This window comes from Camponotus floridanus, unplaced genomic scaffold (genome assembly GCF_003227725.1).
Source record: "Camponotus floridanus strain SB8 unplaced genomic scaffold, Cflo_v7.5 scaffold47, whole genome shotgun sequence".
NCBI lineage: Eukaryota > Metazoa > Arthropoda > Insecta > Hymenoptera > Formicidae > Camponotus > Camponotus floridanus.
In genome coordinates, this window is record NW_020229625.1 from 1,531,612 (window position 1) to 1,549,164 (window position 17,553).

The following is a 17,553-nucleotide window of genomic DNA, read 5'->3' on the forward strand; positions in this document are numbered from 1 at the left end:
TATCTCGGAAAATATACGTTTTACAGAAAAGTGTTTCCAACAAAAGTTGTAGGGTTTAAGAAGATCTATATACTGATTCTATCAGTTTGACCTTGGATGGCGTCGTCAAGGTCAGGTCAAGGTCACATTGACTTTTTTAAATGACACCCCCTACATTTGATTGCATATTCTTATAGCTTAATTCAAGAGCTTTCCAAAACACTATAATAATGTTCATTTTTATTAAGTACTTTGCGAGTTATGAGGGTTGAAATAATTTCTTAATTTTACATAAACCATAAAATATCTAGTAAACCATTCATTTTTCGATTATCTTACCTTCATACTTTTATGTACAAATTAATGAGAGGAATCAATTGGTGTAAAGAAAACACATAGTTGTTTCTAAGAAAAAATATGTAATTTGCAATTAACAATTCCATATTTTTTCTTAAAAACAACTGTATGTTTTCTTTACACCAATTGATTCCTTTCATTATTTTGTACATAAAAGTATGAAGGTAAGATAATCGAAAAATGAATGGTTTACTAGATATTTTATGGTTTATGTAAAATTAAGAAATTATTTCAACCCTCATAACTCGCAAAGTACTTAATAAAAATGAACATTATTATAGTGTTTTGGAAAGCTCTTGAATTAAGCTATAAGAATATGCAATCAAATGTAGGGGGTGTCATTTAAAAAAGTCAATGTGACCTTGACCTGACCTTGACGACGCCATCCAAGGTCAAACTGATAGAATCAGTATATAGATCTTCTTAAACCCTACAACTTTTGTTGGAAACACTTTTCTGTAAAACGTATATTTTCCGAGATATTTAGGGGTTTCCACACTTTTGGTAGACCCTGTATAGGCCAACCTTTAAATGAATTTATTAACGTTCAACCACGAAATGAAATACCATTAAGAAATCAAAATTATTATGAAAATATAATATTTAATTACACTATGGATGATTTCAAAGCACACTTTAGAATGTCAAGAGAAACTTTTCAGGTAAAAAAGTTTTATTTTATTTTATATTTTATTTTATTTATTTAGTTTATTTTATTTATTTTATAGCCACATGATTTAATAAAAAATTTTTGTAGACACTATTGATTTATTTACAACACTTGAGAAATGTCGAAGATAAAGTTCCATTTCAAAAAAAGCTTCTTTTTTCAATTTGGATCTTGGCGAAACAAGAATCTTTTTTAGCCGCTGGAGATCGGTTTAATTTAGCTAAAAGCACTGGCCATCATATTTTTTTGGAAACAATCTCACAAATTGCAGAATTACGACGTGAATTTATTATATGGCCAAATGATATAGAAAGACAGCGAACATGTCATGTATTGAAAGAAAAATCGAGTAAAAATGCTTTATTTTTTATAAGATTAAAAATTATCTATACTTCTAATAATATTAATAATATATTATAAAAAATGTAAAATAATAATACAAAATAATATACAAATTTGCTTAAAAAAACTTTATTTTTAAATTTTTTATTAATATTTAAACAATTTTACTAAATACATTTATATTGCTTTTAAATACATAATTTTTCTTACTATAGGTATACCTGGCATTATAGGAGCTATCGACGGAACCCACATATAGCCATAAAAGCACCACAACATAATTTTGTTGATTATTATAACAGAAACAATTACCATTCAGTGATTTTGCAGGCTGTTTGTAATGACAGAAAAGAATTTATAGATGTTTTTGCTGGTATAGCAGGAAGAGTTCATGATGCTAGAGTGTTTAGACAAAGTCCTTTATTTGCTTTGCTAACTGGAAATGATCCTCCAATACATGAGAATCAACATTTATTAGGAGATAACGCTTATCCATTGCTTCCATTTCTTATGAAGCCATACAGAGATAATGGTCATCTCACATCAGAAAAAACGAGATTTAATGATTGAGAGTACAAATTAGGCAAAAAGAAACCACATAGTATAGATGTCAGAATCAGAAAATATTTAAAAATGATTTAAAAATAATAATAGTACAAAAATAAATCAAATTAATCAAACTACATTAATGCGTCCAAATTCAGATGGTAGAAACAGTAGTGTAATGGAGACACATCAAAGAGTAAAAATCAATAAGACAAATAATTATCATAAACAAGTGAAGTCCAAAAAGTTAAATTCGCAAACGTTTCGATCAGATCCAGATCATTTTCAATGCGGAAATAATATTCATATTACAAGTACAATTAAATTAAAATAATAATACAAGAAAAGATGACAAAGAATAATAGTCGCTCGCAACGGATAACGTACGGATTCAAACCGTGATCCAAGGTGAAACGCAAAAATAAATGCTCGTGGTCGATATCAATACTACATAAATATGACATGAATATACACATATTGGTTCTCGAAATTTATAATTAAAAGGTAAAAGAATAACGCTGACGAATAGTAATAAATGGTTGTGTAAATGTCCGCAATCCTGCATGTTACTCACCAATGCGAAGCACATAGATCGTGGCTGTGTAGAAAAAGCGTGGAAAGAAAAAAGTTGGTATGCGCGTAGAGGACAGAGATACCGCATACGTTCCACAATTCCTATATTGTTGCAAAGTTCCTTATAATGCAATAAAATATTTTTTGTTCCAAATCCAAATTAATTGCAATCTGAAAAATAAAGCAAGCAGAGCAACACGCATTCTCGCAAACACATACACAAGCAGTGCAGAATAAATGCAAAGATAGCCAGAAAAATTGTTAGAGAATAAATTAATGTGACAAATAAAATTTGAGTAAATTACGTACAAGCAACTATGAAATAACGGAATAATCGCAATGATCGAAGAGCAGATAGAATTATTGAAAAGATGCAGCGTCGTGTATACTAAACGAGGTGACGATAAATACTGAGACGCGTGATAATGGAGAGCCAGGCATGCCGATTCGATGGAAAGGGAAAGGGAAGAGGAGGGGGGGGAAGAGGGAATTTCAAGAACGGATGATGGAGAAAAATAAATTGGAAATAAATTATATTAAAAATGCAAGGATTTTATGATAGGTAGATAAACATTATCAAATTTTTCCGTATCACTCTGAACGTTAAGACCGTTGTTCTGTCGTATAATATGGATCATTTCAGAGATAGTTCTTCTAACAAATGAAATATCCTGATCCAAAATTTTCACATCATTCCAAGCAAAATCATGCCCCATAAGTCTATGTTGAGATAAGACAGATAGACTTTCGGAAGGCCGATCAATATTCGATCGATACGCGCATACCAACTTTTTTCTTTCCACGCTTTTTCTACACAGCCACGATCTATGTGCTTCGCATTGGTGAGTAACATGCAGGATTGCGGACATTTACACAACCATTTATTACTATTCGTCAGCGTTATTCTTTTACCTTTTACCTTAATTATAAATTTCGAGAACCAATATGTGTATATTCATGTCATATTTATGTAGTATTGATATCGACCACGAGCATTTATTTTTGCGTTTCACCTTGGATCACGGTTTGAATCCGTACGTTATCCGTTGCGAGCGACTATTATTCTTTGTCATCTTTTCTTGTATTATTATTTTAATTTAATTGTACTTGTAATATGAATATTATTTCCGCATTGAAAATGATTTGGATCTGATCGAAACGTTTGCGAATTTAACTTTTTGGACTTCACTTGTTTATGATAATTATTTGTCTTATTGATTTTTACTCTTTGATGTGTCTCCATTACACTACTGTTTCTACCATCTGAATTTGGACGCATTAATGTAGTTTGATTAATTTGATTTATTTTTGTACTATTATTATTTTTAAATCATTTTTAAATATTTTCTGATTCTGACATCTATACTGTGTGGTTTCTTTTTGCCTAATTTGTACTCTCAATCATTGGAATTTTTTCTCACAACCACCAAATTTGACAAACTACGAGATTTAATACAATACTAAGCTCAGTCAGATGTATTATTGAACAATCTTTTGGACTGCTAAAAGGAAAATGGAGGCGTTTAAAATTTTTAGATATGTCTAGAATCGATTTGATACCTACAGTAATTGTAGCAGCTTGTGTACTGCACAATTTCATTATAAAAAACGAAGGCCTAGAATTAGACGAAGATTATGAACAACAAAATGAAGATGATAATAATGAAATTAATTTGCGCATTTTCGATGAACATAGGGTTGCAATAGGAGATAGAAAAAGATATTATATAACTTCAATATTACGTTAAAATTAATTACAAGTGCGAATAATTTTTAAATAAATAAAATGCAATATTTTGAATTCTGTTTTATTTCTTTAAATAAAATAACGCAAAATAAAAATGAAATAAAAGACATTTTCTAAAATATAAATGCAATAGTAATTAGAAAATAAACTAAAAATCACAGACATTGTAAAATAAAAAAATAAGTACAATGTAACAATCTTTAAAATTCTTAAGATCTAATATTAATATTTTTGGCTTCTACAACAGTCATATGTCAATGTACATTTTTTAAGTTTTTAATAATATATCTGTACTAAAAAACGAATTATTAAGATTTATAAGAAATAAAAGAAATTAAAAACAAAAGATAATGTAAATTTTTCTAAAAAACAAATTCCTTCAAAACTGATCATAAAAACCATTGTAAGAAGAAACTCTGTTGCACATTTACATTACTTATATAATACTTTCAGATACTTATAATGTTTTTTCAACAAAATATGAAAACTTTTTAAATTAATATTTATATTTGATTAGATATATATTTGAAACTAAAACTAAAAGGACTAAATATAAAGAACTAGAACTTTTATCACAAATTATTATTAAGTAAAAAATATTATGATTTTCCTTGTTGAATTAATAAGTACTGCTTTAACATCTCCAGTTTTTCTCTTTGTATTGTATTATTATTTTCTACAGCTTCTCTTAACTTTCTTAATTCTTTAATTCGATCTTCTTCGATGTCTATACATTTTTTTCTGTAATTATCTATAGGTTTATTTCTTTTTCCATATATCTTTTTATTTTGTATACTCTTTTTAAAAATATTTGACCTAACACTTGAACTAGTAGAAGTAGATGACATATTGTCGTTTTCTTCAATACTTTCATTCTCGGGAATGTTTCCAGATGTAGTAATTTCTTCAGTTTCGTTCTTATTATTGTTATTATTATTCGAAAGTACAGTTGATGCTATTACGAAATTTGGGTTTACTGTCCTATCGTCGAAAAAAATTTCAGACATAATATCAAAATAAGCCCAGGAAATTCTACCAGTTCCTGTTGTTTTCTTCTTATCATTATTATCTTTTATAATTAAATATCTTGTCTTCATATTCCTAAATTTTTTATCTATTACATCTGCATCAACTTTATATCCATATTTTGTCATCTCGTCAGATATTTCTTGCCAAAGTTGCTTTTTCTTGCTTTTAGGATTTCTAAAGCGTTCAGCCCTTTTTTTGTACTCTTCCAGCATTAAAAGGATAGCTTTTTCATTCCAGGAAAAGTTATCTAAAAAATCGTTTGCAATTATTTTTTAGATTATAAAAAATAGTAATAAATAGAATAATAGAAGTTTTAGGTAATAAATAAAAATATGTATATTATTACTTTCATCATTAATTTCAGTAGCGGAAGCACAATGTCTATTCATAGTGTCTTGTGTTTCTCTTAATACATGTTGCACTATTCTCTGATTTTCAATTGATATAATTTTTACATTATGTACATACCGTCATTATTAGAAAGTAATAATACATTATTATCAATAATGTATTGACTTTCATCTTCTAAAATGATAGTTTGTGCATTTGGAATCTTCGACATGTTAATAAAATCTAATAAAATGTTAACAATAATATTAAATTTACAACAGAAGTTAAGAAAAACTGTACATACTTATTTACAAACAAATACACATAACCTACAATGCTAAATCGCTAGCTAAGAAAGCAAAGGTAAATTATGCTACGCAGCTAGGCTAGCCGCTGCGACGAAGCAGCTAGCAATTTGTACTGTTCAATGCATTTGCTCAGCGAGCAAGTTAGCCGCTTCGCCGTCTTGAACGCGCCCAATGACTTTAATACACTAGACAAAATAATAAAATTAATAAATAGCCTCTATAGAGCACTTTCAGACAAACGCAGAGGTCTGATAGATGGAGTAGGCCTAATAACAAAAACATTATTCGGAGTAATGGACGCAAATGACCGAAAATTAATAAATGAACAATTCCAATTCATACAAAACAATCAACAAACATTAAAACACGTCGCGGAAAACCAAATAAAAATCCTAAATAATACAATAATCCATTTGAATAAATTAGCAAATATACTAGATTACAATGATAAACTACTAAACCATTACATAAGAGAATATACGACGCGCGAAGAAATCGACGAACATTTTACTGTAATTACAGCAATGTTAACAGATCTAATTAGAGATGCGAAAGATATTTTAGAATACCTTACACATATTCGTAAAGGCATAATGCATCCATTATTAACACCAATAAAAGAAATAATTGACAATTTAAAGGAAGCAGCCTTACAGTTACCACGAGGTTCATATTTCTCGTTCGATAAAATACGACGAATGGCTAACTATAGAAAATTATATGGAAGTAAACGCGTATTGCGACAAAACGAATATATATACAATATTAAAATTTCCATTAATTACACAACCAATGTTTGACGTCTTAAATGTAATTCCGTTACCGACACCTAAACTACGAAAATAGTTTTGTATATACAGGAGTAGCTAATAAGTTGATTGCTGTAAATAAAGAAACACGTACCTATTTAATTCTAAGAAAACAAGAATTAGACGAATGTACGAATAATAATTTATACCTATGCGGAAAAAATCAACCAATTTATCATGTTAACGAAAATACACCGTGCGAAGCGAAAATTTATGTACAAGAACAAAACTATCGCAACCAATGTAATATAGACCATAAAAAAGCGACCCGCGCAATGTGGATCACATTACAACAGCCGCACTCTTGGTTATATTCGACATCATTTGAGCAACAGATCACGATAAAATGTAATAATAAGATAAAATGTAAAGATCATCCTGAGTATAAAAGGATAATCAAAAACACAGGTCGGATTATATTACACGATAACTGTAAACTAATAACTACAGACATGACGATACAGACAGAAATAATTACATACAGCGTGTCAAAAGTTCCGGGACGGCTGGATAATTTGAAAAATACGCATCACAGAGGAAAATGACCTAGACAAAAGTTGTAGAATTTTTCCCGGGCAATCCGACGGTGACCTTAGATTTGACTTTGGATAGTTATTTGAAGGTCACATAAAGATTACCTTCAATTTCTTAAATGGAACCCCCTATTTTTCATTGCATATTCTTGTAGCTTATCTCGAGAGCTTTCCAAAACACTATAATTAAGTACCTTTTTATTAAGTACTTTTTGAGTTATAAGGCTTGAAATAATTTTTTAATTTTACATAAACCATAAAATATCTAGTAAACCATTCATTTTTCGATTATCTTACCTTCATACTTTTATGTACAAAATAATGAAAGGAATCAATTGGTGTAAAGAAAACACATAGTTGTTTCTAAGAAAAAATATGTAATTTGCAATTAACAATTCCATATTTTTTCTTAAAAACAACTGTATGTTTTCTTTACACCAATTGATTCCTCTCATTATTTTGTACATAAAAGTATGAAGGTAAGATAATCGAAAAATGAATGGTTTACTAGATATTTTATGGTTTATGTAAAATTAAGAAATTATTTTAAGCCTTATAACTCAAAAAGTACTTAATAAAAAGGTACTTAATTATAGTGTTTTGGAAAGCTCTCGAGATAAGCTACAAGAATATGTAATGAAAAATAGGGGGTTCCATTTAAGAAATTCAAGGTAATCTTTATGTGACCTTCAAATGACTATCCAAGGTCAAATCTAAGGTCACCGTCGGATTGCCCGGGAAAAATCCTACAACTTTTGTCTAGGTCATTTTCCTCTGTGATGCGTATTTTTCAAATTATCCAGCCGTCCCGAAACTTTTGACACACGCTGTATAATACGAGCATAGAAACATTTCTACCAGAGTTCAATATAACAATTACAGAAATCAATGACGAACAAAATCACGAATACGAATTTAAAGAAATAATAAATAATCCATTAGAATTAAAAGGATTAAGTAATAAATTAGAAGAAATTAATAATAACTTGAACAATAATAACAATAACTTTTTTAAACAAAAGCAATTCATTTATACAACAGCTTCTAGCGGAATAACTATTTTAATCATTATAGCATTAATAGCCTGGATAATAATCCAACATAGAAAAAGAAAAACTAAACGATCAGCTGTTGTTACATTAGTAGATGAAATTGACAAATCGTATGGAATGCCTAGACCAATATTAAAAAGGACTAAGAGCACACGGTTTTAGAATAAATAAATTTTAATCTAGAAATACGAAACGATTATAATGAATATTGTACACGGGAAATATATTATATTTAAAATAAGGACAGGTATATGCACATTTAAAAGATAGAAAAACTTCGTTTACAACCTCCGTTTTTCTTTTCCAACGGGGGAGAGATGTTATAGTCCGAAAGACTATAACTTTTTATTTCATTGATAATATTAATAGAATATTCGCGAACCACGCAAAACCGCTAACCCAGCGAACCACGCGTAAGGACGTCCACCGGAAACGCGAAAAACGGAATATCTCCAGACCCGTCGAAGTTAACGGAAATAAAGGAATTTCCGACGCCGAAAAAAGTGAAGGATATCCAATCCTTCATAGGATTAGCCGGATATTGCAGAAAATTCATCGAGAATTTTTCAAAGATCGCTAAACCGCTAACAAAATTACCCAAAATTAACCAAAAAATCGGAAAAATTTATATGGACAACAGAGCAGCAAGCAGCATTTGAATTATTAAAAGAAAAATTAATGACTGCACCAGTGTTGAAGTACCGACTTCACACAAGAATTTATAGTGACCACCGATGCATCCGATTATGCGATCGGAGCAGTGCTATCACAAGGAGAGGTAGGCAACGACCGACCGATTGCTTACGCCAGCAGAATACTGACAAAGGCGGAGCAAAATTACAATACCACAGAAAAAGAATTATTAGCCATCGTTTGGGCAGTAAAACATTTCAGACCGTATGTCTACGGAACAAAATTCAAAATAATAACGGACCACAAACCGCTAATATGGTTATTTAATGTTAATGATCCCGGATCGAGATTGATTCGATGGAGATTAAAATTGAAAGAATACGAATATAAAATAATTTATAAGGCCGGACGAGCGAACGCGAACGCCGATGCGCTAAGTCGCAACGCAATAACCGGAACGTCAATAAAAAAGGATGAAGAAATTCTGAAGATAGAAGAAGAAGAAGAAGAAGCAGACACTGATAATATAAAAACATATACAGAAGAAGAGAAAAAACAAATATTATCAGAATATCATGATGCACCTATAGGAGGGCATCAGGGAATTGAACAAACAATTAAAAGAATTCGATTACAACACAATTGGAGAGGACTAACTAAAGACATAGAACAATACATCGCGAAATGTGAATCGTGTCAAAAAAATAAATTATCAAGAAAAAACAAAGTCCCTTTAATAATTACCGACACGTCTAATAAACCATTTGAAAAATGCGCGTTAGATATAGTCGGACCGCTAACTATTACTAATAACGGAAATAAATATTTATTATCTTTCCAGGACAATTTAACTAAATTTAGTAAAGCTATACTGATCCCGAATCAAGAAGCGAACACTATCAGTAAGGAATTGGTTACAAAAATAATACTCAAACACGGAATACCGGAAAAAATCCTGACGGATCAAGGAACGGATTTCATGAGCGAAATCTTTAAAAATACGTGCAAACTATTAAAAATAAATAAAATACAAATAACCGCGTATCCAGAAAGTAACGGCGCGTTAGAACGATCGCGTCGAACGTTAGCAGAATATTTAAGACATTATATAAAAAAGGACCAAACAGACTGGGACGAATGGATACCGTTCGTGATGTTCACTTATAACACAACGCCGCACACCGCTACAGGATACACCTTTCGAATTGGTGTACGATGTTGTGCCCGGCGCGGCACGGGATGTGGGGTAGCCGGGGATCTTCAACCAATTCTTCCAAAATGTCGTTTTGCAACAGATTTATTATATAACTCTTCGCTACAAATATATTCGCTTTGATATTAATCAGTTTCTTTCGAGCCTTCCCTTCGTCGTCCTTTCCTGAATCGCTTCGTTCTCAGATTTAGAGTGTTTAGCAATTTCGTCGGGTGATTCGTCGCGCAGTATAGCGGTTAGCCTTCGGTTTCGCACTATTAACGATTGTTTTGTGATTAACGACTGTCCACTGCGGACTCGCGGTGGACGGCTTTTATTCCCTCGGCTTTTATCCCTTTTTGGGGGTGTTTTGGAGGGGATCGCCTAGCGACATGACCATGTATGGTCACGGAGGTTATTTCGTGGTGTGCAAAGTCCAAGTGCAAGCGAAGGAGGTTCAAAGTTGAACCCCTTCTTTAGCGTTTTTCGCGTTTTCGGTGGACGTCCTTACGCGTGGTTCGCTGAGTTAGCGGTTTTGCGTGGTTCGCGAATATTCTATGAAATAATAAGTTATAGTCTTTCGGACTATAACATCTCTCCCCCGTTGGAAAAGAAAAACGGAGGTTGTAAACGAAGTTTTTCTATCTTTTAAATGTGCATATACCTATCCTTATTTTAAATACAATATATTTCCCGTGTACAATATTCATTATAATCGTTTCTTATTTCTAGATTAAAATTTATTTATTCTAAAACCGTGTGCTCTTAGTCCTTTTTAATATTGATTTAGGCATTCCATACGATTTGTCAATTTCATCTACTAATGTAACAACAGCTGGTCGTTTAGTTTTTCTTTTTCTATGTTGGATTATTATCCAGGTTATTAATGCTATAATGATTAAAATAGTTATTCCGCTAGAAGCTGTTGTATAAATGAATTGCTTTTGTTTAAAAAAGTTATTGTTATTATTGTTCAAGTTATTATTAATTTCTTCTAATTTATTACTTAATCCTTTTAATTCTAATGGATTATTTATTATTTCTTTAAATTCGTATTCGTGATTTTGTTCGTCATTGATTTCTGTAATTGTTATATTGAACTCTGGTAGAAATGTTTCTATGCTCGTATTATACAGCGTGTGTCAAAAGTTTCGGGACGGCTGGATAATTTGAAAAATACGCATCACAGAGGAAAATGACCTAGACAAAAGTTGTAGGATTTTTCCCGGGCAATCCGACGGTGACCTTAGATTTGACCTTGGATAGTCATTTGAAGGTCACATAAAGATTACCTTGAATTTCTTAAATGGAACCCCCTATTTTTCATTACATATTCTTGTAGCTTATCTCGAGAGCTTTCCAAAACACTATAATTAAGTACCTTTTTATTAAGTACTTTTTGAGTTATAAGGCTTAAAATAATTTCTTAATTTTACATAAACCATAAAATATCTAGTAAACCATTCATTTTTCGATTATCTTACCTTCATACTTTTATGTACAAAATAATGAGAGGAATCAATTGGTGTAAAGAAAACATACAGTTGTTTTTAAGAAAAAATATGGAATTGTTAATTGCAAATTACATATTTTTTCTTAGAAACAACTATGTGTTTTCTTTACACCAATTGATTCCTTTCATTATTTTGTACATAAAAGTATGAAGGTAAGATAATCGAAAAATGAATGGTTTACTAGATATTTTATGGTTTATGTAAAATTAAAAAATTATTTCAAGCCTTATAACTCAAAAAGTACTTAATAAAAAGGTACTTAATTATAGTGTTTTGGAAAGCTCTCGAGATAAGCTACAAGAATATGCAATGAAAAATAGGGGGTTCCATTTAAGAAATTGAAGGTAATCTTTATGTGACCTTCAAATGACTATCCAAAGTCAAATCTAAGGTCACCGTCGGATTGCCCGGGAAAAATTCTACAACTTTTGTCTAGGTCATTTTCCTCTGTGATGCGTATTTTTCAAATTATCCAGCCGTCCCGGAACTTTTGACACGCTGTATGTAATTATTTCTGTCTGTATCGTCATGTCTGTAGTTATTAGTTTACAGTTATCGTGTAATATAATCCGACCTGTGTTTTTGATTATCCTTTTATACTCAGGATGATCTTTACATTTTATCTTATTATTACATTTTATCGTGATCTGTTGCTCAAATGATGTCGAATATAACCAAGAGTGCGGCTGTTGTAATGTGATCCACATTGCGCGGGTCGCTTTTTTATGGTCTATATTACATTGGTTGCGATAGTTTTGTTCTTGTACATAAATTTTCGCTTCGCACGGTGTATTTTCGTTAACATGATAAATTGGTTGATTTTTTCCGCATAGGTATAAATTATTATTCGTACATTCGTCTAATTCTTGTTTTCTTAGAATTAAATAGGTACGTGTTTCTTTATTTACAGCAATCAACTTATTAGCTACTCCTGTATATACAAAACTATTTTCGTAGTTTAGGTGTCGGTAACGGAATTACATTTAAGACGTCAAACATTGGTTGTGTAATTAATGGAAATTTTAATATTGTATATATATTCGTTTTGTCGCAATACGCGTTTACTTCCATATAATTTTCTATAGTTAGCCATTCGTCGTATTTTATCGAACGAGAAATATGAACCTCGTGGTAACTGTAAGGCTGCTTCCTTTAAATTGTCAATTATTTCTTTTATTGGTGTTAATAATGGATGCATTATGCCTTTACGAATATGTGTAAGGTATTCTAAAATATCTTTCGCATCTCTAATTAGATCTGTTAACATTGCTGTAATTACAGTAAAATGTTCGTCGATTTCTTCGCGCGTCGTATATTCTCTTATGTAATGGTTTAGTAGTTTATCATTGTAATCTAGTATATTTGCTAATTTATTCAAATGGATTATTGTATTATTTAGGATTTTTATTTGGTTTTCCGCGACGTGTTTTAATGTTTGTTGATTGTTTTGTATGAATTGGAATTGTTCATTTATTAATTTTCGGTCATTTGCGTCCATTATTCCGAATAATGTTTTTGCTATTAGGCCTACTCCATCTATCAGACCTCTGCGTTTGTTTGAAGGTGCTCTATAGAGGTTATTTATTAATTTTATTATTTTGTCTAGTGTGTTAAAGTCATTATTTATAATGTTTTTTAGGTTTTTGCATGTTTGTTTGATATTATTTTCCGATTTTATATTTTTACATATGTCGTTTGTTTGTTGAACGTATTTATTTATAAGCCAGGTTCTATCGTTTAATTCAGTTATATCTAGTTTTATGATTAATTTCCATGTCTTTTTTAATTGATATAAGTGTCCTAGTTTTTCATAGTAGATCCCCGGGTTGTGTCTGAATTCTTGGATCTCGAACGGAAGACGGTTCTCGTCTTTCCCAGTGAGAACGGGGTTGATTTCCTATATCAGTGCTCTGTAAGAATATATGTTAGGTATTATATTATGCACTCTGCGAGTGTCATATTTTTCGTTCGTTGCTAATTTTATCAGTGTGGGATCTTTCCTGACTGGTTTGCTTTACATTATGTCCTTTCGCGAGCTTCAGTCTCTCGCTAGTCGTTGGACAGTTCATTAAAAAAAGATTCATTAACTATGTGGAGTTATCCATCCTCGTCGGAGTTTGTGTGTGGCGATGATGCCAATTGTGAGGCTATTGTGCCTGTGCGGGATGCTTCCGTTGGCCCGCCTTTGCCGCGCGACCGTTTTCAGCGGGCCTGTTTGCGTGTCTATGCAGGCGGTCCGTTATCATTGTGTATAACTGTTAATTTGAATACTGGTGTGCGTGTTGTGCACGAGGTTGTGTCCTTCCCTAGGAGCATCTTGCCCTCTCTGTGGGATATTTTAGATATTCTGCGGGCACAGGAAGCCCAAGAATTTTCGGAACTATGGGCACATCGCTGCGTGGAGCGGCTATTGCGCCTGGGCCAGGGTGCGATGCCAAGGGGGAGAGCCCGCGGATTGATGCCCAGATTTTCTGAACCACTGCCTCTTATGGGTCGTGGCCACGGCCGCCAGCATGGGTAAGTGAATTTTTATTATTAGTGTGCATTTATTTTTAGTATTCTATAAATGGTTTTAATTTGTTTGTGTATACGCGTAGCGTTTTCCTCCCCTTTTTTATTGCATAATTTACGTCGGAGTTCTTTTCTAAAATCGTATATGATCCTGTTCATAATGACTCTAGTTTTTTCGATCTTCCACGTCGTAGTGTTTCGTCATATACTAACACTTTATCTCCTACTTTAAATTGTGTATCTTTTGTATTTTTATCGTATTGTTTCATGGCTTTAAATTTTTCTTTCTTGAGGTGTTCTTTTGCGAGTTGACTTGTTGCTCGTAATCTTTCTTTTAGTTCTTGCGCGTAATCATCATAATTATACGTTGGTTTAGGCGGTTTTGTTAACGCTGTCGGAATTTCGGCTTGATGTCCGTACACCAGTTCGAAGGGTGTATATCCTGTAGCGGTGTGCGGCGTCGTATTATATGTGAACATCGCGAACGGTATCCATTCGTCCCAGTCTGTTTGGTCCTCATTAGTGTCTTAAATATTCCGCTAATGTTCGATACGATCGTTCTAACGCGCCGTTGCTTTCTGGGTGATACGCGGTTGTTTGTATTTTATTTATTTTTAATAGTTTGTACGTATTTTTAAAGATTTCGCTCATGAAATCCGTTCCTTGATCCGTCAGGATTTTTTCCGGTATTCCGTGTTCAAGTATTATCTTTGTAACGAATTCCTTACTGATAATATTTGCTTCTTGATTCGGGATTGGAATAGCTTTACTAAATTTAGTTAAATTGTCTTGGAAGGTTAATAAATATTTATTTCCATTAGTGGTAATGGTTAGTGGTGGTCCGACTATATCTAAAGCGCATTTTTCGAACGGTTTGTTAGGCGTGTCCGTGATTACTAACGGTACTTTGTTTTTTCTTGATAATTTATTTTTTTGACAAGATTCGCACTTTGCAATATATTGTTCGACATCTTTTGTTAGTCCTCTCCAATTGTGTTGCAATCGGATTCTTTTAATTGTTCGTTCAATTCCTTGATGTCCTCCTATAGGTGCATCATGATATTCTGATAATATTTGTTTTTTCTCTTCTTCTGTGTATGTTTTTATGTTATCAGTGTCTGCTTCTTCTTCTTCTTCTTTTTTTATCTTCAGAATTTTTTCGTCCTTTTCTATTGGCACACCGGGTATCGCGTTGCGACTTAATGCGTCGGCGTTCGCGTTTGCTCGTCCGGCCTTATGAATTATTTCATATTCATATTCTTCTAATTTTAACCTCCATCGAATCAATCGTGATCCGGGATCGTTAACATTAAATAACCATATTAGTGGTTTATGATCCGTTATTATTTTGAATTTTGTTCCGTAGACATACGGTCTGCAGTGTTTTACTGCCCAAACGATGGCTAGTAACTCTTTTTCTGTTGTATTATAGTTTTGCACCGTCTTTGACAATATTCTACTGGCGTAAGCAATCGGTCGGTCGTTGCCTACCTCTCCTTGTGATAGCACCGCTCCGATCGCATAGTCGGAGGCATCGGTGGTCACAATAAATTCTTCCGTAAAATCAGGATATTTCAGCACTGGTGCAGTCATTAGTTATTCTTTAAATGCTTCGAATGCTGCTTGCTGTTCCATTGTCCATATAAATTTTTCCGATTTTTTGGTTAATTTTGTTAGCGGTTTTGCGATCTTTGAAAAATTCTCGATGAATTTTCTGTAATATTCAGCTAATCCTATAAAGGATTGGACATCCTTCACTTTTTTCGGCACCGGAAATTCCTTTGCCGTTAATTTTGATGGATCTGGAGATATTCCATTTTCGGAAATAATATGACCCAGATATATTACCTCCTTGCGTAAAAATTCGCATTTGTCTGGCTGTAATTTTAAATGAGTTTTTCGCAATCTTTGCATAACTTCTTTTAATCGCTTATTGTGCTCTTCTAAACTTGATCCGTATATGACGATGTCAACAAGGTAGACCAGGCATCTAAGTCTTGTATTCCCATCAATACTGAATTCATCAGCCTTTGAAAAGTCGCTGGTGCATTCCTTAATCCAAACGGCATTCGATTAAATTCGTAATGTCTGTAGGGAGTTGAGAAAGCGGTTTTATTTTTATCCTTTTCAGCCATTGGGATCTGGCTTCCCAGTTGGCCTAGAATATCAGTAATATTAGGCAACGGAAATGAGTCGCCTATAGTTAATTTCCGGAAGTCTATGACTACTCGGAGTTTCGGTTTTCCTGATGCATCTGCCTTCTTTGGTACTACTAATAATAGTGCGTTCCACTGACTCGTGCTCGTCCTGATAATTTCATCTTGCAGCATTTCTTGTACTTGCCGATTTACTTCCGTCTTATGCTTTTCGGGTAATCGGTATGGTTTCACATTCACCGGCGCGGTGTCGGCACGCGTGCTTATCTCATGCTCGACCGTCGCGGTGCATGTCAGTGGTTCTCCTTCCAGTTGGAATGTATCATTGTATTCTTCGCAGATTTCCAAGAGTGTTCGTTCTTCTTCTTTATTTAAGTGTTGAGTTCGCAGTAGCTGTCAAATTTGTTGTTTACGAGAAATAGTATTTTTAGTCTTCCTCTTTGTTTCTATTTTGTTTATTTCTTTTATGTTTTCCTTCTTATCTTCCAGTGTGACTATGGGGGTTGCCATTTCAATGGTGTTGTCCGTTGTGTTTATTATATTTACAGGACATGCAAAATTGTTTGGTTCCACCAGGCAGCTTCCAATATATACTCCTGGGGCTGTTTCGCTTGTTCGGACTATTCCTATGTGATTCTGATTTACAGCTGCTTTAATAATTGTCTCGCTGCGTGGTTTCAGAATTATTTTTCTGCATGGATGTAATTTTAATATACTATCCTTTATTTTTATTTGATTTCGTTTGTAATCGCAGATTGCTGTTTGTTTTTTAAGAAAATCTATTCCTAAAATTCCTTCATGCTCTATTGCTATGTCATCCTTTACGACATAAAATGCATGCTTGATGGCACGTTTGTTGAGTGTAATTGTCGCGTACATTTTCTCTAGTGTGTATAATTTATGTCCACTGATTCCTGTGAGTGCAATTTTCCTTTCGTATACAGGTGTATCGTCTTTTAAATTTTTCAATTTAATTAGAGAAATTGTTGATCCGGAATCGTACAGCATATTTATCGTCTCGCCTTTTACTTCGCTAATTGGTAGTGATACCTGCAGTAGCTCGTCTTTGGCTGTGTGCGTGTTTTTAACATGCGTTACGCGATACTCTGAGGCAGGTCGCGGTTGTTTTTTTCTCGCTTTCCCCTCTTCCTCTTCGCTATTGCTTGAAGAGTCAGTGCTCTTTTTTCTCTGTCTATGCGGAGTCTTTTGCTCACGCACGCCTTCTTTATGCTTTATTTTATTAACTGGCTTGGAATTACGGTTGTTAGTGCT

General features: G+C 32.9%; 2 protein-coding genes across 2 annotated transcripts; one reads left to right on the forward strand and one right to left on the reverse strand.

Annotated features, from left to right (window-relative positions):
* Positions 1-950: 950 nt before the first annotated feature.
* LOC112639117 (protein ALP1-like) lies at positions 951-1,918 on the forward strand. The gene is made up of 3 exons (XM_025412055.1): positions 951-998; positions 1,094-1,323; positions 1,564-1,918. The coding sequence occupies exons 1-3, from the start codon at positions 951-953 to the stop codon at positions 1,916-1,918; spliced, it is 633 nt and encodes a 210-aa protein (XP_025267840.1).
* An 88-nt stretch (positions 1,919-2,006) lies between these two features.
* LOC112639121 lies at positions 2,007-5,683 on the reverse strand (the record flags this gene model as incomplete). The annotated part of the gene is made up of 3 exons (XM_025412065.1): positions 2,007-2,028; positions 4,821-5,490; positions 5,590-5,683. Coding segments are annotated over 3 exons (786 nt in total), but the record flags the coding sequence as incomplete, so codon positions are not given.
* Between the last annotated feature and the right edge of the window lie 11,870 nt (positions 5,684-17,553).